General features: G+C 43.8%; 1 protein-coding gene across 13 annotated transcripts in view; it reads left to right on the forward strand.

The window, feature by feature from the left end:
• LOC109410419 (F-BAR domain only protein 2) overlaps nt 1-23,826 on the forward strand; it is a 111,236-nt gene that overhangs the window by 37,913 nt on the left and 49,497 nt on the right. For all 13 annotated transcript variants that reach the window (XM_062856429.1, XM_062856430.1, XM_062856431.1 and 10 more), the window contains exon 2: nt 19,253-19,597. In XM_062856429.1, the coding sequence (XP_062712413.1) occupies nt 19,253-19,597 (345 nt within the window). The remainder of the gene's footprint in view (nt 1-19,252; nt 19,598-23,826) is intronic.

Consider the following 23,826-nt stretch of genomic DNA (forward strand, 5'->3'; position numbering starts at 1 on the left):
TGATATTTGTTTGTGGTTATTTCAACGTTTTAGAAACAAGCGGCTGAGTTAAAAGTTTTTAAAGATTACAGCATTTTTGATGATATTAACCGTTGTTCAACTTTGGAAAGTAACTAATTTGTTGGTACTACCCCAATTTCAAACCGCCAGAATTTTATCTGCTTCAAACTAGATTGGAACAATTACTGACGGACGGTGGGTCTGTCTATTCGGCGATGCGGACCGCGTAGTCCGACTAATTTGATTTAAGTCAATTTAGCGAACGGTTTCATTGCTAGTGATGACTTTTGCTTCGCTAAACGTCCCGTAATTGGAAATAGTGTCGACCCCTTGCCCAATGTTAGTATTTTTGTGATTCTGTCATTTTGCGAGTTTGAATAAATGTCTTGATTAGTTTACGAGGAATGATTAGTCTATAACTATTTTGCATTGCGAGATGTTACTTATCTTATTACCGGACAGACTAAGGCCTGAGTGTCATCTGCTGTACATAGCAGTCGCCTCCATTCTACTCGGTCCTTGACTGTGTGTCTCCAATTCCGCACCCTGCGAAAGGTCCGAAAATCGACCTCCACTTGATCGACCCATCTAGCTCGCTGCGCACCACGTCTTCTTGTACCGATCGAATGACTCTCGATAACGTGTGGACGATGGTTCCCAGGTAACAATTTGATGTTGATTAAGCGCTTCTGTAGCTTGTGCAAATCAGCCTTAATTTGAACAAAAGCTGTGCAAAAGAACTGTAATTGTTTGTTTAGCTCTTAAACATCCTATTTTATTTTGGTGATTTTATTCAGCCATAAGTTGATTTAAGCTCTCCAAGTGGCTGAATTAAGGTTGAAGAAGCGCTTATATCTAGAATGAGAATAATTTATCATTCTATTTATAGAACAGATAAGGATCAGCATTGGAGCATGAAGCATTGGAGTCGTTTAACCCTAAAAGGGATACCTTCATGGCCTCAGTTTCGTCACCTCGCTGAGTGTGTTCCATCAAAGACGAGCTCTGAAAGGCCCTTTTAGGGTTAATCATCTTTAATTCAGCAATCAATCATCACTTATGCAGCACTAACAAAAAAAAAATAAACTATCCCACAGAGTTCTAGCCAGAATTACCATTAGGATTTTGTAGGCGTAGGTGTAGGATACACTTCATAGTGGCTGAAAGAGAAATATAGAAATATTTATTATAATTGGGTTTTTAAATTAATAAAAATTCAATGATTTTCTATTTTTAAACGAAAGAGCACCTTTTTCTGAGCCGCTATGATTTTTTTCAGATTTTTAGAACTTTATTTTGGTATCTAAAATCAATTTCAAAGAGATTTTTTTAAATCACCTTTTGACAGCTGGGCAACTGCTTGACAGCTCCGCTCAGTACAAAATGCGACGAGGGGTGATTCGACAAATCGCTCCCATACAAATTTCAAATTGATTTTTAAATAGGTTCCCGGGCACCAAAATTGATGAAAATTTGGATTTCGGCTCAGTTTGGCATGCAGATTTAGAATATGGAATTATCTCAACACCACTAAAGAAGCAAATTGAGAATCGAACTTGGGTTGCATTGATTCATAGTCACATACCTTAGCATCTGCTCTACCTGGAATGGTACGGGCTTAGTGATTCATGGAAGAACAAGTTATATACTGCCATGTCTGATTACAGGTTGAACAGCTTTGAACAAAGGCTGTGCTGAGGTTGAATAAGCGATGTAAGTGCTGGATATGAACGCATATCTCTCTCTCTCTTCTTGGCGTAACGTCCTCATTGGGACAAAGCCTGCTTTTCAGCTTAGTGTTCTATGAGCATTCCACAGTTATTAACTGAGAGCTTCCTCTGCCAATGACCATTTTGCATGCGTATATCGTGTGGCAGGTACGAAGATACTCTATGCCCAAGGAAGTCAAGGAAATTTGATTTACGAAAAGATCCTGGACCGACCGGGAATCGAACCCGTCACCCTCAGTATGCTCATGCTGAATATGAACGCATATATTAGCTCAATAGAGGCTATTCGTTCAATGAGGCCGGTAAAGCACTCTCCGTATTTCCTCAGTGAAATACGATCTACTCTGAGTGCTTTATCGAATCAAGCATATAATATCACCTTGGTTTGGGTCTCTTCGCATTGCTCGATCCTGGGCAATGAGAAAGCGGACTCACTCGCCAAGGTGGGCGCTATGGAAGGCGATATTTATGACCGTCATATCGCTTTCAATGTTTTTTTTTCGATTGCTCGTCAGCATGCCTTGGTCAGTTGGCAACAAAAATGGGATGCAGGAGAGTTGGGCAGGTGGTTACACTCAATTCTCCCACAGGTATCGAAGACGGCGTGGTTCAAGGGGTTGGATATGGGTCGAGATTTTATCAAGATAATGTGTCGACTTATGTCCAATCACTACTCTCTGGGCTCGCATTTCTATCTAATAGGGCTCACAGATAGCAATCGTTGTAGCTGTGGTGCAGGCTATCAAGATATCAACCATGTTGTGTGGGAATGCTAGATCCGATTTATGTGCATCCCTCAGGGCCCGAGGGAAACCAGAAAAGAAAGACATTAGGGATGTGTTGGGTACGCTTGATCTTGACTACATGAAGCTTGTATACGACTTTTTGAAACAAGCTGAAGTCTCCGTTTGATACCCTCTTGTTGTTCCACTTGTCCACCTCGTGTCCCTTCGAAAATCGTTTGTTTGTATCGTTACAGGTTGTTTGTCCACTTGACGTTTGACTAGCAGCAACTACGTTACGCCACGCTGCTGAAAGTCAACGAATGCCCCTATTACCCCATCCCTTCCTTAAACATTATTGTTCCTCCTAACCTCGACCAAACCGCGAGTTTTACCTAGTTAATAAGTCACACATATGAAATTGTAAAATAGACCAAAATGAATTCGGCTCCGTAATGCCTGATGGCGCATGAGCCTTAAGTAAACGATTAAGTAAAAAAACGCATATATTAGCTGTCAAAGCATCATTGTTTTGTTTACAGTTCAGTGCTTCTCGATATTGATAATCGTGAATCTCTGGTAAAGTCACGTAAAATGAATAAAAAATACAGGTAAATATCCTTAAAATACTACTAAGGCGTGGATAGATACATGTTCTTTTATCTATTTTTAGAGAAAGCTGGCAGTTTCGACATGAAAAATCCACATCTCTATCGTCATCTCGGTATTGGAGTTTTATAATCCGTAAGAGATCTTTTAGTGCTTGATGCCTAATATTATGTTCAATTGGCAATTTCTATGCTTCTCTTGTTGGTTCATTGTAGAAGTTTGATTAAGGGCCGAGTATTTCTGACAAACAATCGATTTCCTCTTCCGCCGGCTCATCAAGTTGCGCATCACCTTCACTGCCCACGGAACTAGAACCAACCGATTATCTTTCCCCTGGTGATTGTTTAACACTAGGGATATCATTGATGCCTTACAATATTCAGATAAAAATATTTAATCAAGCGATACTGTATCACTTACATATTCCGTGCAGGTTGCTTTTCGATATGGTGGCTTCTGCGGCAGGTATGAAATCCAGCGTTTGATGATCGGAGAGGACAAAATCCTTTTTCTATGTTTTTCGAAAATAACACTATTTCACATTCCTCTAGTATTTTTTTAAGTGGAGGTACTAAGTGTTATTTCTGTTGTTTTTTTTTATATTTACATTATTGAATACTAAATCTTCAATATTGAAGAAAAGCTGAATAAAGAAATGTAGAGTAGGTGGATAATCTTCTATTGCGTATTATATTCAGCATACGATGATAGGCTGTACAAGAGATACGTTAAACACTCAATAAACTACTCTTCAACTTGATATTCAGCTTCCAGCTTATTCAGCTATTGACACCATTAACCAACCATTGTTTAGCTATGGTTCTCACTGTTCAGCTACCATTGTTACTTGGGTGGTTCTCTCAGCAACTGATGCAGTTCGTGGTTCATTCGCCTTCTCCAAGTTCCGTCTTCCATCTGCACTCCGCCGTAGATGGTACGCAACACCTTCCATTCGAAAACTCCAAGGGCGCGTTGGTCCTCTGTACGTAGGGTCCATGTTTCGTGCCCATAGAGGACGACCGATCTAATCAGCGTTTTGTAGATAGTTAACTTCGTGTTACGGCGAACTTTATTCGATCGTAGAGTTCTGCGGAGTCCAAAGTAAGCACGATTTCCTGCCAAAATGCGCCTCTCAATTTCTCTGCTGGTGTCGTTGTCGGCGGTCAACAGTGATCCCAAGCACATGAATTCTTCAACAGCTCTGATTTCATCACCGTCAATAGAAATTCGGGGTGGCGGGCACGGTGATTTCTTCCTGGAGCTCTTTGCTATCATGTACTTTGTCTTCGACACATCAATGACCAATCTGATTCGCCTGGCTTCACTCTTTAGTCGGATGTACGTTTCCGCCATCGTCTCAAATTTAGAAGCTATAATATCAATATCATCAGCGAAACCAAGCAGCTGAACGGATTTCGTGAAAATCATCCCACTCGTGTTTATCTCCGCTCTCTTTATTACACCCTCTAACGCACGAAATACCATCACCTTGTCGTAACCCTCTGCGAGATTCGAAGGGACTCGAGAGTGTCCCTGATACTTGAACTACGCACATCACTCGATCCATCGTCGCCTTGATTAATCGTATCAGTTTATCTGGGAATCCGTATTTGTGCATAATCTGCCATAGCTGTTCTCGAACGATTGTATCATACGCCGCTTCAAAATCGATGAACAAGTGATGTGTGGGCACGTTGTATTCGCGGCATTTCTGCAACACCTAGCGGATGGCAAACATCTGGTCCGTTGTATCGCGTTCACCCATGAATCCAGCCTGATATTGCCCCACGAACCCTCTTGCAATCGGTGATAGACGGCGGCATAATATTTGAGAGAGTACCTTGTAGGCAGTGCTCAGTAGTGTGATCGCGCGATAGCTCCCGCAATCCAACTTGTCGCCCTTTTTGTAGATGGGACACACAGTGCTCTCACCAGTGCTTCTTCACCGTATTTAAGAAGCTCGCTTGGTAGTTGAAGTTGATCTAGTTCTAGTTGCATTTATTCCGGTTTCGTTTGCAGCACTGCGGAAGACTACATCAACAAATGACACGCTTTAAACCGTTTCCAAACACATCCGTGAGTGTTGGTTGGTCAAGCTGTTCCAAGAATCTTTTCATTGCAGTGCAACCGTACTATCACAGACGCGAATCACTCATTGTCGACGGATGTATAACGGCGACAGAGCCATTGTTCCTAACGAGGTTCGATGAAGGATCTTGGATCATGAAACAATTCCATCGAGGTCATCCGGGAATAGTTCGTATAAAGTCTACAGTGAGAAGTTTTGTATACTAGCCCGGAATCGATCAAGAAATTGAGGACTACGTCAATCGCTGAACACCTTGTGCAACCGCAACAACATTGTAATGCAGGCCAGTATCTTCAAAACCCTGGTCGAGGTTTTACATCGATTACGCAGGTACAGTAGATGTTGTCTATTTCCTCGTGATCCCAAGTGACCAGAAGTTCATGCAACCAAATCAACATCTTCGTGAGCAACAATCAAACTACTGAATCAACTTTTTGCAACATTCAGTGTTCCAGAGGTGCTCATGTCAGGCAACGGGACCCATTTTTCAAGCCATGAATTTCAAACTTTCTGCAGCAGTGAAGGAGTTCATCATATTCTCATCGTTCCGCATCACCCATAATAACATGGACTAGCTGAAAGACTCGTGGACGCTTCGAAGAGAAGCCTCCACAAGATTCGCTCAGGGGGAGAAAAACTAGAACTTACACTTTCTTGTAAGTTTATCGCTCTACGCTTATATTCGGAAGATCTATTCGTATACCATACAATCCATACTCAGACCAAGCGAACGTGGAACTGCATCCAGGGACAGGAAGAAACTAAACGGCTTGTTTAACACCTATGTGCCTGTGCCTCATTTTGCACCCTATTTCAAAACTTTAAAAATCTGATTCTCAGCCGTTTCTCAACGAAAATTTGTGAAATTTTGACATTTGATCACAAAATCCTTCTAGTTTATGGAACCGGTATCATGGTTCCGATTTTTTCCGTTGTTCCGGATTTATGGCCGTGGGTACTGGGGTAACCTCCTTATCAGATAGAGGTGCAACCTATAATTCGCCTTCGAAAACTAGCTTGCGGCATTCCAAACTTCATGATTTTGCAAAACAAGAGTAACGGAGCATATTTCTAGAGATGCTGAATACACTGGCCACTTCTCCGGATGTTCCGGAAACCTGGTGCCCTCAGGGAAGTGGCCACTTTCTGACCGGTTCTGAAACCTTGCTTGCGACATATCAAACTTCATGATTTTGCGAAACAAGAGTATTGGACCATGTTTCTAGAGATTTCACATACACTGGCCACGTCTCCGGATGTTCCGGAATCCTGGTGCCCCCAGGGAAGTGGTCACTTTCTGACCAGTTCTGAAACCTAGCTTGCGACATATCAAACTTCATGATTTTGCAAAACAAGACTATTGGTACATGTTTTCAGAGATTTCGGATACACTGGCCACATCTTTGGATGTTCCGGAAACCTGGTGTCCCCAGGGAAGTGGCCACTTTCTGACCAGTTCTGAACCCTAGCTTGCGACATAACAAACTAAGTGATTTTGCAAAACAAGAACATTGGTACATCTTTCGAGAGATTTCGGATACACTGGCCACGTCTCCGGATGTTCCGGAAACCTGGTGTCCCCAGGGAAGTGGCCACTTTCTGACCGGTTCTGAAACCAAGCTTGCAACATATCAAACTTCATGATTTTGCGAAACAAGAGTATTGGACCATATTTCTAGAGATTTCACATACACTGGCCACGTCTCCGGATGTTCCGGAATCCTGGTGTCCCCAGGGAAGTGGCCACTTTTTGACCGGTTCTGAAACCTAGCTTGCGACATATCAAACTTCTTGATTTTGCAAAACAAGACTATTGGTACATGTTTTCAGAGATTTCAGATACACTGGCCACACCTCTGGATGTTCCGGAAACCTGGTGTCCCCAGGGAAGTGGCCACTTTCTGACCAGTTCTGAACCCTAGCTTGCGACATATCAAACTAAATGATTTTGCAAAACAAGACCATTGGTACATGTTTTGAGAGATTTCGGATACACTGGCCACGTCTCCGGATGTTCCGGAAACCTGGTGTCCCCAGGGAAGTGGCCACTTTCTGACCGGTTCTGAAACCAAGCTTGCAACATATTAAACTTCATGATTTTGCGAAACAAGAGTATTGGACCATGTCAGATGTTGGACCATGTCAAAAACTTCTTCTTCTTCATGGCTCTACGTTCCCACTGGAACTTGGTCTCTCTCTTCAACTTTCTTTGCCTGCCATTGCATAAATTTGTGTATTGTGAGGCAAGCACAAGGATACACTTGGCCCAGGGAGAATCAGAAGATGTTGGTACTGTTCACGACACCGTGACGTGAAAACAATGATCAGTTGCCTCTATTGTAATCGTCCAGTATGCGAAAGGCATTCTAATAAAAACTATCTAAAAACTCCCTGGGGTACCAGCTTTCCGGAACAACCGGAGAAATGGCCGGTGCATCAGAAATCTCTAGAAACATGGTCTCTCTTGTTTCGCAAAATCATGAAGTTTGATATGTCGCAAGCGAGGTTTCAGAACCGGTCAGAAAGTGGTCACTTCCCTGGGGGTACCAGGATTCCGGAACATCCGGAGATGTGGCCAGTGTATCTGAAATCTCTCAAAACATGTACCAATTGTCTTGTTTTGCAAAATCATGAAGTTTTATATGTCGCAAGCTAGGTTTCAGAACCGGTCAAAAAGTGCCCACTTCCCTGAGGACACCAGGTTTCCGGAACATCTGGAGATGTGGCCAGTGTATCCGAAATCTCTCAAAACATGTACCAATAGTCTTGTTTTGCAAAATCATGAAGTTTGATATGTCGCAAGCTAGGTTTCAAAACCGGTCAGAAAGTGGCCACTTCCCTGGGAGCACCAGGTTTCCGGAACATACGGAGATGTGGCCAGTGTATCCGAAATCTCTCAAAGCATGTACTAATAGTCTTGCTTTGCAAAATCATGAAGTTTGATATGTCGCAAGCTAGGTTTCAGAACCGGTCAGAAAGTGGCCACTTCCCTGGGGGCACCAGGTTTCTGGAACATCCGAAGATGTGGCCAGTGTATGTGAAATCTCTCAAAACATGTACCAATAGTCTTGTTTTGCAAAATCATGAAGTTTGATATGTCGCAAGCTAGGTTTCAGAACCGGTCAGAAAGTGGCCACTTCCCTGAGGGCACCAGGTTTCCGGAACATCCGGAGAAGTGGCCAGTGTATTCAGCATCTCTAGAAATATGCTCCAATACTCTTGTTTTGCAAAATCATGAAGTTTGGAATGCCGCAAGCTAGTTTTCGAAGGTAGATTATAGGTTGCACCTCTATCTGATAAGGAGGTTACCCCAGTACCCACGGCCATAAATCCGGAACAACGGAAAAAATCGGAACCATGATACCGGTTCCATAAACTAGAAGAATTTTGTGATCAACTGTCAAAATTTCACAAATTTTCGTTGAGAAACGGCTGAGAATCAGATTTTTAAAGTTTTGAAATAGGGTGCAAAATGAGGCACAGGCACATAGGTGTTAACCCGGGAGTGGTCGCGTCGTGTACTGAGTACACGCACCATGAAAAATGCACGCTTGTGGTACACAGCGTGAGCGTGGCGTCGTTGCAGGTAGTCAAAGACGCGACTGCTCGAGGATTAATAAGAAGCACGGTGCAGTCTAGTTCTGTTTCCAGCACGGCGATTCCGTGTTTGCCAAGGTCCATTGAACGAATTTCTAGGCATGGGAATCAGCAACCGTAATTGAGAAAATTCTAAACGTACAACAGTATAATTTAATACGGTTCCACGCCAACCAACTCAAGAATCGTGTTCCAGACAAGAGTCCAGAGAACCAGCCGTCAGCACTTTCCATATTCTTCGGTGGTTTCGGCATAACAGTGCCGACAGATGCTCCAACGAATGTCGCTCCTGCAATGCAATAGCTTGAAGACCTACCTTTCAATAATCTGCGAAATTCCATTTTGACGGATGATATCTCTGATAAGGAAGCTTCAGGAACCGATGAGACCGAGGATAAACCGACTCCAACAACGAATGCAATAGACGAACCAAAACCAGCCCAACCTGTGATACCAATCCTAGAGCGAGGACTACATATATTGGATGATTAAATGGGAAATGTTGCATAAAAGCAATCAATGGCTTTACACGCCAATCGATAAATACTCTAAACACGAATTAAGTATTACAACAGCCTTTGCTCCATAATACAAGAGCAATCTGCACTGGTTGATATCTTTTTAATTTAGATTAGAACAAGGCAACTACTACTTAACAACTACAAGAAAAGCATTTTCATTGCGAGAGTTATTGCACATCAAAAAGTATATTATAAAATTTAATATACTTCATTTCTATCACAACATAGTTTCCGAGACATAAGTAACTACAATACAGTTCGTAGACTGTAGAAAATTAGTTCTTGGCATTCGAACACCAAGATTTAAATCTGTTTTATTTTTACGAATAAACTTTCTAAATGAGGAAAGAACTACTTATGACGTAATGATATCGCTATACTGACTTGAATTTCATATAATGTAAAGAGTTTCAAGAATTTGCTACGGGTATTAGTTAAGACAATTTACTAATTTAGTACTCTGCAATTACTCTTCTAAAGTTCAATGACCCAGTAAAAATGGTATTGACATGTTATTACACATATGCATGTCTACAAATATAATAATCCTTTCATGCAATCCAGCTTTTCTCATCTCTTTTAACACCACCAGACAAATAATAAATGACCGAACAGACATCATTAAACCCTAAAAGAGGACGCCATCCATCCGTGTCTGCCGAACAGTACCTCTCTAGTTGTGGAAAACCCTGTGACGAGTCTAAATCGACCGTCGCCGCCGCCGCCGAACCGCCAGACGACACATTTCCACTACTCTGGATTCGGCCTCATTTCCCACTATCTCGATTATCCCTTTTTTCACATTTCGACGTGTTTACGCTAGATTTGTAGCTGGCTCTGGCGGCTGTGTACGCTACATATGTATGGAGCAACCTAGAGAACGAGAACGTCTCTACGTTTTATATAGAAATATGTTTGTTGCCTCGTTAGATTGTTCAATGAAACTGGCAGAAATCAGGCGTCTAATTAGAACGTAAGACAAGTGGGGGTTGTGGGGTTTTGATGCATTTCTGTCCCGTATAGACTATAGACACTATAGATTCCCTAGACTCGCGGAGACATGGTTGAGCAATATAATTTTAGTGTGTTTTACCGTCAATTTAGAGTGTACCGAGCGAATATGACGTCACGCAATCCACTGTCGCTATTGAAATCGTGACGTCATGCTCGTTTGGCTACACGAACTGACAGTTCGTTTGGCTACAGTTGTCTTCGTCTCCGCGAGTCTATGGAATCTATAGTGTCTATAGTATAGACGTCATCGCCGGGCGTTGAAGATGAGTCAGTTAGACGGTTGGAAGAATTCTAACGTTAATGTATTTAGTTTTTTAAAGGACATTTCAAGTTTCTTAGATATGTTTACCTATTACCTATGTGTTTTTTTCTGGTACAAATGTCAATTTCGTTTAGAGAGCTCCAATTTGTTGTGTGGTTTAGTTGGTTTAGGCGCTGGTCTAGCCCATCTAAGTCAAAGGTTCAAACTCCACAAAGTCGTACTTTTTTATTCAACAAGTAACGTTGTATTTACACCAATATTTCAGTATACTGTAAAAGTTGTATGGTTCCAACAACTTGTTTTAAAGTTGTGTTTCGTATTTCGTCTCTCTCATGCTGGTGAAAATTGAATTAGAACCCAAATGAATTGTACCACTCTAATGTAGTAGTAGATTAGCCTGAAATAGTTCTCCTACTCTATCATGTGCGAATTTTTAACCCTTCCTTATCTTCGTACCGAACGATCGCACAGCCGACGAACGTAGGTAGAAATTAGAATTGCATTTGATCGATCATGAGCATCTCATATAAGCCTATACAAGAGCCAGACCAGTTAGTTGCAAATAAACTATCAAACCGTACGCATCAACCCCTATATCATTATAGATATCGAAGAGAGCGAATAAATCGTTACGTAATCTTACACCAAGACCGGACCAAATTAGTTCTTTTTACGACATAAAAATGGTCCTTCGAGCCGGATGGTTTGGTGTCGGTCGAAGTGTCGAAGTGTAGTCGGTTCGCGGTAGTGCGAAATACGTATCGGGTCGTGATAACGTTTTGCGCCGGTCAAAGTGAGCCACCGTCTTGGCCACCGTGGGGTATCTAGTGATCGTACTATCAGTACGGAATCAGTTCTGGTCGCGTGGCGACAGAAAGCGGAGAATATTACCCGGTGGTGGACTGTTCCTCGAACTGTTTGTGACCTGTGAGTGGGGCAAAAGCAATAAATTAAATTGCTGCCCATCAGTGTGATCGAACACGGACCGAAGAACTATAGTGCAACGGACTGTGAAGGGCATGTGTGGATGAAACTCCTGAAATTGAACTCGAACAAGAAAGAAAAAAAGTGATCTGTCCGCATAGGTCGGTAAAAGGAAGAAACACGAAGTGCTGGTATCCCGAGTGTCCCAGAATTCTGCACCAAGTGAAAGTGTGACCCGCGTGGCTTGAGCATTCCGACCGCGTGGAGTTGGCTTGGCTTGGGTTCATCCAACAAAGGGGTCAATTGACAAAGGACCCACCGACAAAGGGGATACTGCGCACCGGCCCCCCGGCCCCCCGGCACTGTTGCCTACTGTAAGTAGAGTGCATGTTCTGTACTAACCTTTTCATCGGATGAACTTTTGCGTTCTGTTTGTTCGTTGACAAAGAATTTGAGCTTTGGTTTGAGGATTTGCGCATTTCTAACACGAGGTGGTGGCAAGCAAATCTCTCGTGATATTAGCTGTTGGTTGTAAAGCCACAATTAGAAGGCTGCGATATGGCACCTGCCTCCAAATCACTTCGCAGGCAGGAGCAGTTCTGCTTAGATTCTATGCAGAATATGCTGAAATTTGTGCAGTTGTATAACGAGGAAAGGGACAAGTACCTAATTGAGGGTTGGCGGAATCGCTTAAATGAAACTTTCGGTCAATTCCAGACCATTCGTTTGAAACTGGAGTTGATAGAAGAAGAGGAAGACGAAGAACACCATGACGATGAAAATCGGCGGTTGCGTGATGAGTTCGAAAAGAACTACGTGAAAGTGATTGGGTTTTTGGCAGAAGCTGAGCGTAGAGCACACCCTCCACCCCCACCGGTCATGCAAGCCGTCGCTTCTGGATCGGCGAACATGAATCCTAACCCTTTCCAATCGAGAATCAAACTGCCTGAGGTCAAACTTCCTTCGTTTGATGGTACCATTACCGATTGGTTACCATTCCGAGACTCATTCAAGAGTCTTATCGATTCGAACCCGAATTTGTCCGAAGTGGACAAACTGTCCTACCTTGTAGGCTCCCTAACGAAGGAAGCGAAGCGAATAGTTGAAGCAATCGAAATAACCGCTGCGAATTATTCGGTTGCTTGGGACTTGCTCCAAAAACGTTTCGACAATAAGAAGCTCGTTGTTAAAACGTATCTTGATGCGCTCTTTTCAATTGAACCAGTCAAACGAGAATGCTATGATTCCCTCGTGCGACTGATCGATGACTTTGAACGGAACTTAAAGATGGTTCAGAAGATGGAGGTAGACACTGAGGGCTGGAGTGTTCTATTAGCGCACATGGTCTGTACTCGGTTAGACTCGTCCACCCTGCGTCAATGGGAGAACCACCATAAGTCAACGGATGTTCCCGCATACAAAGATCTTCTCCAATTCCTCAGGAATCACGCTATGGTTCTCCAATCAATCGCACCGATCAAACCTCGTTCCTCCGATCCTCCTCCAGCGGCTCCTCGCATGCAGAAACCAAAGATCAGTCAAGTACATTCCGTCGTTAGCTCTCCGTCCAAACCGTGCCCGTTCTGCAAGCAGGCTGCACACTCGGTCTTCAAGTGCGACGTTTTTCGCAACTCATCGGTAGCAGACAGGTACGAGCTAGTGAAGAAGAAGGCACTTTGCATCAATTGCCTTTCACCTGATCATCAAATCAAGAACTGTTCCTCCAGTGCGTGTCGTGTTTGTGGGCAGAAGCACCACACAATGCTACACCAACAAGCAAGCAATCGCTATCCAAACCAATCACAAGCTCCGAAACAAACCCAAAGTCCACCCAATCCCGAACAAACGCAAACCCAACCTCAGAACGCTAGAAATCCAACTGTTTCGAATCAGCCTCCTCCGCCAGCCACCCCGGTCGCTTCAGTTCCCGTTGCTCCTCCGTCGCTCAGTCATTGCTCCACTTCCTTGGTTGCCAACGTCCGCAAGATTCCGTCAACGGTCCTGCTGCAGACAGCTTTAGTGAAGGTCGTCGATTCTAGCGGATACCTACTGTGGGCCAGAGCTCTACTAGATCCTGCCTCGCAGCTGAATGTCATCTCCGAACGATTGGTCCAGCGGTTGCAAGCACGGAAGATCAAGGATCATCATGTCATCGGTGGAATCGGAGGCTCCACGACTGTAGCAAACCATTCTGTTCTGCTTAGCATTCTGTCCCACTGCACTGACTTCAGTGCAGATTTGAAGTTCTACATTCTCGGTGAGATAACACGCGATCTTCCGTCGAACTCCGTGGATGTCTCCAACTGGGAATGGCCGTCCGATATCGTACTTGCTGATCCGAAGTTCCATGAGCCAGCCTCCGTAGACATGATCATCGGAATGGAGGTGTATTACGATCTACTTCTGGAAGGTCTTGTGAAGCTCGGCCCAGGAAAGCCGGTCCTCCAGAAAACCACCCTGGGCTGGGTCGTCTCCGGAAGAGTGGGCTTGAGCCCAAATCGTGCAGTTGCTGCACATGTCTGCAGCACACTTTCCCTGGAAGATTCGCTAGCAAGGTTCTGGGAAATTGAGTCATGCCAGTCATCAAGCACGATGTCCATCGAGGAATCGACCTGTGAAGCTTACTTCTCGGCAACTACCACCAGAGACGGGGATGGTAGATTTGTTGTGGCATTGCCAAAGAAGCCGGAAGTCTTGAATCGTCTAGGACAGTCCTACGAGATAGCCAAACGTCGGCTCCTTTCGCTGAGCCGCCGTCTCGAAGCAAATCCCGCGCTGCAGGCCTCATACTCGGCATTCATCGACGAATATCTTCAGCTGGGACATATGGAGGAAGTGTTTCCGGATACGCCGAGTACGGCTGTCTCTTATTTTCTTCCACATCACTGCGTTGTCCGCCCGGATAGCCTAACGACCAAACTTCGCGTCGTTTTCGATGCGTCGTGCGCCACTGATACAGGAGTCTCCTTGAACGACGCCTTGATGGTCGGTCCGGTGGTGCAGGAAGACCTCGTCTGCATTACCATGCGTTTTCGATTGCCAAGGTTTGCCATTACTTCCGACATCGAGAAGATGTACCGCCAGATCCTGGTGATACCAAGCGATCGCCCTCTCCAACAAATTCTGTGGCAAGACAAACCCGGAGAACCGATCCGGGTCTTCCAGCTCAAGACGGTGACGTATGGAACATCCTCGGCGCCATACCTCGCCACGAAATGTCTTCAGGAATTATCCAGACACGGTCAGTCGTCGCATCCAGCCGCGGCGGCAGTTCTCGCCAACGACTTCTATATGGATGATATGATTAGCGGAGTCAACAATGCTGACGAAGGGAAGGTCCTGTGCAATCAGCTTCTGGAGTTGCTGCAATCCGCCGGTCTCAGCCTTCGTAAATGGTCGTCGAATTCTTCCGAAATTCTGGAGAACATTCCGTTCGAGCTCCGTGATGGACGTGCCGTACTCGATCTTGATTGTACTCCGTCCGTCAAAACCCTAGGCCTCAAGTGGACGCCAGCTACCGACAACCTCGGTTTCCATGTTCCGAAGTGGAATGAAGAGAGTGTTATCACAAAACGTATTGCGCTCTCCGATTCTGCTCGACTCTACGATCCTCTAGGACTCGTAGGTCCAGTCATCGTACTTGCTAAGAGCTTCATGCAGGAGCTCTGGGAGAACAAGAAGGCCTGGGACGAACCGCTGGAAGAAGATCTCCAACAACGTTGGCTGCAGTTCAGGAGCGAGCTTGCTGCAGTCGAATCCATCGCCGTTCCACGATGGGTCATTCCAATTTCCAACCCCGTCATTCTCGAAGCACACGGCTTTAGCGATGCCTCAGAACGTGCGTACGGAGCCTGCGTATATCTCCGAGCAGTTTCCGCCAATGGAGAGATCTCTGTACACCTCCTCACCTCGAAATCGAAGGTCGCTCCGTTGGGAAATAGTAAGAAGCAAAAGAAGATCAGCCTTCCCCGCCTCGAACTCTCCGGTGCGCTGTTGCTCAGCCACCTTTTCCAGAAGGTTCAGCAAAGCCTGAAGATGGATTTCAAATGCTTCTACTGGGTCGATTCAACAATCGTGCTGCACTGGCTGGCCGGAACTCCGTCCCGCTGGAAAACGTTTGTAGCCAACAGAGTCTCCGAGATCCAACATCTAACCAGAGCTGGAGTTTGGGGGCACGTGGCTGGGATGGAAAACCCCGCCGACATAATCTCCCGAGGAATGCTGCCCGCTCAACTCAAGGAAACCGACCTCTGGTGGCACGGTCCCGCCTGGCTCCAACAGATGCCCAGGTTTTGGCCGTCACACATCCGTACGTCCGACGATGATTTCGTCGCTGGAGATCTAGAAGAACGATCGATCGCTCTTCCAGTGCACAGTCAGCCTTGCAATCCAATTTTCTCTCTACGGTCGTCGTTCCCGGCACTAGTTCGCCTGGTGGCACTCCTTCGAAGGTTCATCCACAACAGCACGCCTGCCAACCGGCAGCGTCGAATCACCGGATTCATCCAAGCGCCAGAACTCCTTGTAGCAACCAACACTCTCGTTCGTCTGGCACAAGCCGAGTCATTCCACGAAGATCTCCGAGCCCTCAGCGCTGGCGGTCAAGTCAAGCCAACCTCGAAATTGAAAAACCTTTGTCCTGTCGTCACCAATGGCGTCCTGCGCATCGGTGGCCGGCTTCGTAATGCGCCTGTGTCCGAAGATCGCAAGCACCCGATAATTCTCGCCACTCATCATCCGCTAACAGAGCTGATCATGGTTTCCTACCATCAGCGGTTGTTGCACGCCGGACCCCAGCTGCTGATCGCAAGTGTGCGGGAAAGGTTCTGGCCCCTACGAGTACGCAACCTGGCGCGGAAAGTTGTACACAGCTGCTTGAAGTGCTATCGTTGTAAACCAACTGTATCCGAGCAGATTATGGGAGACCTTCCGGCCGAGCGCGTGACTCCAGCGTTCCCGTTCTTGACCACCGGTGTCGATTTGTGTGGTCCTCTCTTCTATCGCTATCCGCTGAGGAAGTCAGCTCCGGTCAAATGCTACGTTGCAATTTTTGTGTGCCTGGCGACGAAAGCGATCCACGTCGAACTTGTCGCAGACCTGTCTACTGCTGCATTTATCGCTGCCTTGAAGCGCTTTGTAGCTCGCCGAGGCAGGCCAGCCGTTATTGAATGCGACAACGCCAAGAATTTTCTTGGTACCTCACGAACACTTGCGGATCTCAAAGAACAATTCTGCTCACAACAACACAAGCACGCTGTCACCACTCACTGTGGTGAAGAAGGGATATTTTTCAAATTCATCCCTCCACGTTCTCCCAATTTCGGCGGCCTCTGGGAGGCCGCGGTTAAGTCCTTCAAAAAGCACTTCAAGGCCACAATCGGAACGACAGTGCTCCAGAAGGACGATCTTGAAACGGTTTTGGCCCAAATCGAAAGCTGCTTAAACTCCCGTCCGCTTACCCAGCTGACGTCCGAACCGGAGGACCTAGAAATTCTCACTCCGGGCCACTTTCTGATCCACCGTCCGTTGGTTTCCATTCCGGAACCGTCGTACGAAGAAGTTCCCTCGAATCGTTTGGATCGGTACCAGCAAACACAAGAATTCGTTCGTCGCATCTGGAAGCGTTGGAGTACCGAGTACCTCTCTGGCCTCCATCCCCGCACGAAATGGACTCGTTTGCGGGACAACATTAGCATCGGCACTATGGTACTGCTGAAGGATGAAAATCTCCCGCCACTCAGGTGGCTCTACGGCCGCGTGACCCAGATCTTCCGCGGCGACGATGGGAACGTTCGGGTGGTTTCCGTCCGAACCAAGGATGGCGAATATCGGCGCGCAATCTCCAAGATTTGCGTGCTTCCGGTACAACCACCAGCAACCGCTGGTGACAACGAACTTCTTTCCGAGATGTAATAGCATGCCCGCTCTTGTTTTGTCCAACCACTAACCTTTAGTACAAAACTAATGCTTCCCTTTCGTTCCCGAACAACTACGACATCGACGATATGCGAGACTGGCCCCTGGCGCCCTGGTGATCTGACGACAACTGGCCTCCAACACTGGCCTCGAACCTCGCCAAACCGACAACCGTGTGAACACTCCCTTCGAACGCTTCAAGCAAACGGATTTTCTTCAGGCTCCACATACTTAGTTCCGAAGGTGAGTTGTTCCGGTTTTACACCGTCAATCTATTGTATACTACATCACTCCTGTTCCCGAGGTACGCCAAAACGCCAATCGTCACGCCCGAGGTCGGTATCATCGTCAAACCGCCAAGAGCCTGCGCCAGTGTGATGCCATTCCGTGTCCAGCCAACCGAAGCTAGTAGTCGGCAATTCGCCGACCGAGAAGAATTGGCATTCCGCCAAGTGTGAAGGATCGGCCACCCGCTGATCATGTAGAGCCTGCAGTCTACCAAGCCTGAAGAGGTCGATGTCCCCCCATGTCAACAACCCGAAGCTGTCAGCAACCCGAAGAGGTCAACCACCCCGGCGATGCACCCAGGATGCATGCGTCGGAGCCGAACAGTGATCAACAAACCGAAGAAGCACGTGTTACGAAGATGTGTTTATATTGTATAGGTAATACCGGCCCACCAAGTAGTCTGTAGAATAGGGTTCGTTTGAAAAGTAAACTTTTCAACGGTGGCCGGCTATGGTGAAAATTGAATTAGAACCCAAATGAATTGTACCACTCTAATGTAGTAGTAGATTAGCCTGAAATAGTTCTCCTACTCTATCATGTGCGAATTTTTAACCCTTCCTTATCTTCGTACCGAACGATCGCACAGCCGACGAACGTAGGTAGAAATTAGAATTGCATTTGATCGATCATGAGCATCTCATATAAGCCTATACAAGAGCCAGACCAGTTAGTTGCAAATAAACTATCAAACCGTACGCATCAACCCCTATATCATTATAGATATCGAAGAGAGCGAATAAATCGTTACGTAATCTTACACCAAGACCGGACCAAATTAGTTCTTTTTACGACACATGCATTCTAGCAACAATTAACAAGGGGGGTTCCTCTTGCGTAGAATACGACCAAGTACTATCATAACACGCTTGAAATGCGTCAATACATCTAAGTATAAGTAGAGTAGCGAGCCACTTGGACAGTGGCCGGTATTTTGGGCACTCTTCGCTATAACTCAGTAAATTCTAAATCAATTGACTTGACATTTTGTACACGGCTTGATACCATACGTATCTCACCGCGTTCCAAAAATTGTGTCAATTAGTTCAAAATTGGCTGAGTTATAGCAGAAAAGTGCCCAAAATAGAACCCCTGCCGAAATGGTTCCACTTCCCTAGCAGCACCCCGTGCTTACAGATTTCAAATACCGTTGAGGTTGTAAAATCATCGCCAGACCCATTTTTAGAAGTTTGCCATCGCATTACTGCGCTGGTCATCGTAAAAACGTTGACCGCTATATATTTCGCTGGATAACCATCCATACCTCTGTCTATAGTCGCGTCGTTTCCGTTTCTGTTTTACGTTGATCAGCGTCATCGACTGCTGCAATTTGTGGAAAACAATCTCCCACTAGCATTCGACGATACCCTTCATCTGAGTTGGGTGAAACGAGGTGGGATTTGTTTATAAATAACTGCAGCTGTGAATGAATCCATAAAGCGTGCTTCTTTACGAGCTCATCTCTCCTAGTAACGTTCCCCCCTTCGTACATCTGTATTCCATGTTGCAGAACTGTCGTCCATTCAGAAAAAAACAACCCGACTAATTGGAACTTCGAACTCGGTCTCCACTCTCTTCCACAGGGCGAGAAAAACAACGGCTACGAGGTGCTCTACCAGAACATGAAGTATGGCCTCTCGGCGACCAAGGAGTTGGCCGAGTACTTTCGCGAGCGCTCCAACCTGGAGGAGTACAACTCCAAGCTGCTCACCAAGTTGGCCAACAAGGCCGGATCCGGCGGGGGCGGTACGTTTTCGCCCCTCTGGATCATCCTCAAGTCGACGACTGAGCGGCTTTCGGAGCTGCACGCCGCCAAGGTGCAGAAGTTGACCGAGCTGGTCAAGAACATCAACAAGTATGCCGAGGAGCTGCACAAGAAGCACAAGACCGTCAAGGAGGAGGAGTCGAGCACGCAGGATGCAGTGCACGTGAGTATTGGGGGGATTGTTCTGTGAGGATTTGGGTTGTAATTTTTGATCGTTGCCTTAACACAGAGAAAAGACATCTAGACTAGAACAAGTTGTGTAAGGATTTTAATCCTTACTTGAGTAGGGATGCAAACCAAACAATTCACAGTAATTCGTCAATGAATTGCCAAGACATCCATCAAGAATGAGGCCATGAGGCCAATCTGAACAGACTGTAGATCTTGGTATAAGTACAGCTACAAAATAAGTACCCTATTTACAATTTTAAGGCTTTTAAACTAAAGCCTATTGATCAGCGCTGAATGTCATTTCGATATATCTAAATTAAACCACATCCAGCTCATTTTAGAAGCTCAACCTGAGAATTTGGTATGTGAAAAACTTGTGCGGCTAGACCAGTTCTACAAGAAAGTTACGGAAAAATGCAAAAATCAGGGCTTTTCTTTGAAATTCTAAGAATCGCCAAACCAAGTTTTTTTCCGAGTTATTTTTCTACTTTTTTACTCAAATTATTGAAAAAAAAAACATCTATGGGATTTTCAGAAAATTCCTTATGAATTCCACTTCGGGATATTTTTGGGAGAAGCCATGAGCGATTTTTTTGTGAAATTGGTGGTGGAATCTTTTGTTGAATTCTTTGCGAAAAAATAATTTGAAGAAATTGCGTACATATATCTGGTAGAATTCTGAAGAATTACTGACGAAATCTTCTGCACTTAGCTCGCATTTTCGAAAGCTCACACATTGACGATGTTCGGCTATTCAAATTTGTGCTCCTCGAAATGCCAAGCTGGGCTTCGATGCATCTTCGCCTGACAAAGTGCTGACGGTGCCGCCGCCTTAAATCGCGTTGGTTCGCGGGAGTCCATTAACTTATTGTCTGCCGCAAAGTGCTGGAGGTTGAAATATAAAAGACATAAAGGGCAAGTGGATGGTGATGCTTAGAATGGAACCCGTAAATAGACTTGAATGCATCTAGGAACAAATAGGCTATTCTTTCTGTTCGGTATTTGAAATGATAGTTAGATTGATTTCCGAACCTAAAAGGCTCGGAAATGGCCGCTCTAGACAGTGAACGATGAAAATTTTCATCTTTCGTGCAATATCGAAAATCTTCTAGTTCATTAATTTTGAATACAATTGTTTCTTGAGCAACAGGTTATGTTCAAAGTGTTCAACACGCACGTTTGAGAAATGAGTCTATTAAGATATTTCTGACGATGGTGAAACATTTTCTAGTCAATGGAAATGGCATCTGTACTAATTCACTGCTTGATAATTTTGCTACAATTGGGTTTTTAAATTAAGAAAAATGTATCGATTTTTTTATTTTATTCGAAAGAGCACCTTTTTCTGAGCCACTAGGATTTTTTTCAGATTTTTAGAACTTTGTTTTGGTATCTAAAATCAATTTCAAAGATATTTTTTGAAATCACCTTTTGACAGCTGGGTAATTGTTTGACAGTTCCACCCAGTACAAAACGCGACGAGGGGTGATCCAACAAATCGCTCCCATACAAACTTCAAATTGATTTTTAAATAGGAGGTTCCCGGGCACCAAAATTCATGAAAATTTGGATTTCGGCTCAGTTTTGCATGCCGATTCAGAATATTGAATTATCTCAACACCGCTAAAGAAGCCACCCTGATAAAAAATATCATAAAAATACGATACATTTTATTGTTACAACACCATTTTTTCGAAAAATATTCACCATTAAACGTATTGTAATTTACACGGCACACTCACCATCACCCCTATTGTTCTATACCATTCGGCGAATGGTAAATGGCACTTTTACAATAAAAAATGGTGGTCGTTATGTATCTTAACCATAAAATTTTGAGAAAATTTTCATACACTTTTTCGCGAAAAACAATAGAATGTATTGTGTTTTTATGAGATATTTTTAGGGCAATTTTCAAAAGAAAACAATATATCTTAATGTTTTTTCATTGTTCTTACAATACAAATACAATTAATTGAATGGCCTCAAATGAATCGTTGTTACAATAAAAATACAATAATAGTTGTTGTTATTTGTAAGCAGTTTTCGCTTTTGGAAATCTATAGAATTTATATTTCCCGCTAACATTTATATCCAGCATTTACGAGCACTAACGGCCGCCAGAATGATATGCACATTTTATGATAAGAATCAAACACTCTGATGTCTGTCTGGTATGTATTGCTTGGCAGCTGTTGATAAGATCTATGATCGACTTTTTCAAATAACTGCCAAATATCACGAGTCAGACCTCAGGTCGTATGATCCATACCATAAATCGTTCACAATTCATGTGGCCATTAGTATCTGTAAATGCTGGAGAAAAATGTTACCGAGAAATATGAATTCTTTGGTTTTTCAAAGGTGAAATCTGTTTACATAACAACAAATATTATTGCATGTTTATTTTACCATCGGTTCAATTGACCCCATTAAACTAATTGTATTTGTATTGTTATCAATTGTAGTTTACTATTTACTAGATTCCTTTAATAAATTGGAAAACATTAGAAAAATCATTGTTCATCTTTTTCTTGTCGTAACGTGCTCACTTGGCTAAAATCTGCTATTCAGCTGGTTTTCAATAAGTACGTTATTCATTGAGAGCTTCCTCTGCCAACACAGCTTGACGTCTGTCAGTCGTTGAAGTTTTAGCGAATAACATTCGATAACCGAAACATCTACTGTACTCAAATTTAAAACGAAAACTATAAAAAAATATGTCAAGTGATTTTGTATTTGATTATTATGGCGCCAGCACCAAACCGAATAGCGACGTTTTAACTAGCGACACTTTTTTTAAGTACCGGGTGGGGTGCGCTGTGTGCGTTGAATGATGCACTATCATATACGTCACTTCCGATGTATGTTGTAAACAACTCAAAATTAGCAAAAATATTTTTCGCAAAAAACGTTTTTTGATTTCCAATCGAATTCATAATATGCATACATTATCCAAGCAACAATAATATTTATTGTTATTTATTTGCTACGAATTGTTTCAAGTGTAATTGAGAAATAAACTCTTTTTTAATGAAAAGTGCATGAGAACTTTGCATGCACTTTTGCAACTATATAAATACAACTTAAATTAATTTTTACTGATAATAACTATAAATTATTATAAAGCTATTGAAAAACAATTGAATCAATTAGTCACTAATAAAGCTAATGTTCACTTATTGTACGAACTATATGGGCTTGATTTCTATTGTAAAAAGTAACAATATATCTACTATGTGTTTTATTGTGAACAATAAAACCCGTCATATGCTAATAATATTTACCATGTAATGAATGGTAATTTTTTATCCGGGCAATTATAGCTCAAAATACGTATGCATGAGTGCCACAATATTGCATCGATTTAGTTACAAAATTATAAAAAAATCAATCGTAAAACTGATCAAACATCTTGTACCTCTGCTGATGATACGAAAACAGCACCATTCAGAGAATTAATTCTAAGAAATTGCTGTTTAGAAATAAGCTTTGCTATCTAAGTCATTCATTTGTCACAAGGACCCGTTGAAACCCCTCTGAAGCCCTCTTGAAACGCTTTGAAACCTCTTCGAAACTCCATTATTAATCCTCCTCAAACCTTTCAAATCTCCTCAAAAACCGCCTCAAACCCCCTAAAACTTCCTTAAACGCCTTGAAAATGTCTTAAACATCATTGAAAGCTTCTTGAAACCTTCGGGAACTACTTCAAACCTCCATGAGATCCCCTAAAACCAATCGAAACCCCCTGAACAATCTAGAAATGCCTTGAAGCCCTTCTGAAAACCCCTTGAAGCTCTCTTGTAAGCCCTCTCAAACCTTTTGAAATACCCGAAAACCTTTCAAAAACCCCACCGTGAACTTACTGAAAAACTCCCTTGAAAGCTCCTTTAAGCTTTTCTGAGAAACTTCCTGAAACCCATTGATACCTCTGTGCAGCAATGTGAAACGCCCTCAAACTCTTCTGAAACATCCATGACTCACTTGAAAGCATCCCGAAACCAAAACATCATGAAACCAAAGCATCATAAAAGCTCCGGAAACCTGACGCTCCTGAAAACCCCTAAACCACCTAAAATCCCCTGAAACGCCTTGGAATGCCTTGAGAACCCGAAAGCTTCTTGAAACTGCATTGAAAGCCATTTAAAACGTCACAAAACACCCAGAAACGTCTTGAAACGCTTTAAAACCCCTCTAAAAATCCATTGAAACCCTCTCGAA

The sequence above is a fragment of the Aedes albopictus genome, chromosome 3, assembly GCF_035046485.1.
Source record: "Aedes albopictus strain Foshan chromosome 3, AalbF5, whole genome shotgun sequence".
Lineage (NCBI taxonomy): Eukaryota > Metazoa > Arthropoda > Insecta > Diptera > Culicidae > Aedes > Aedes albopictus.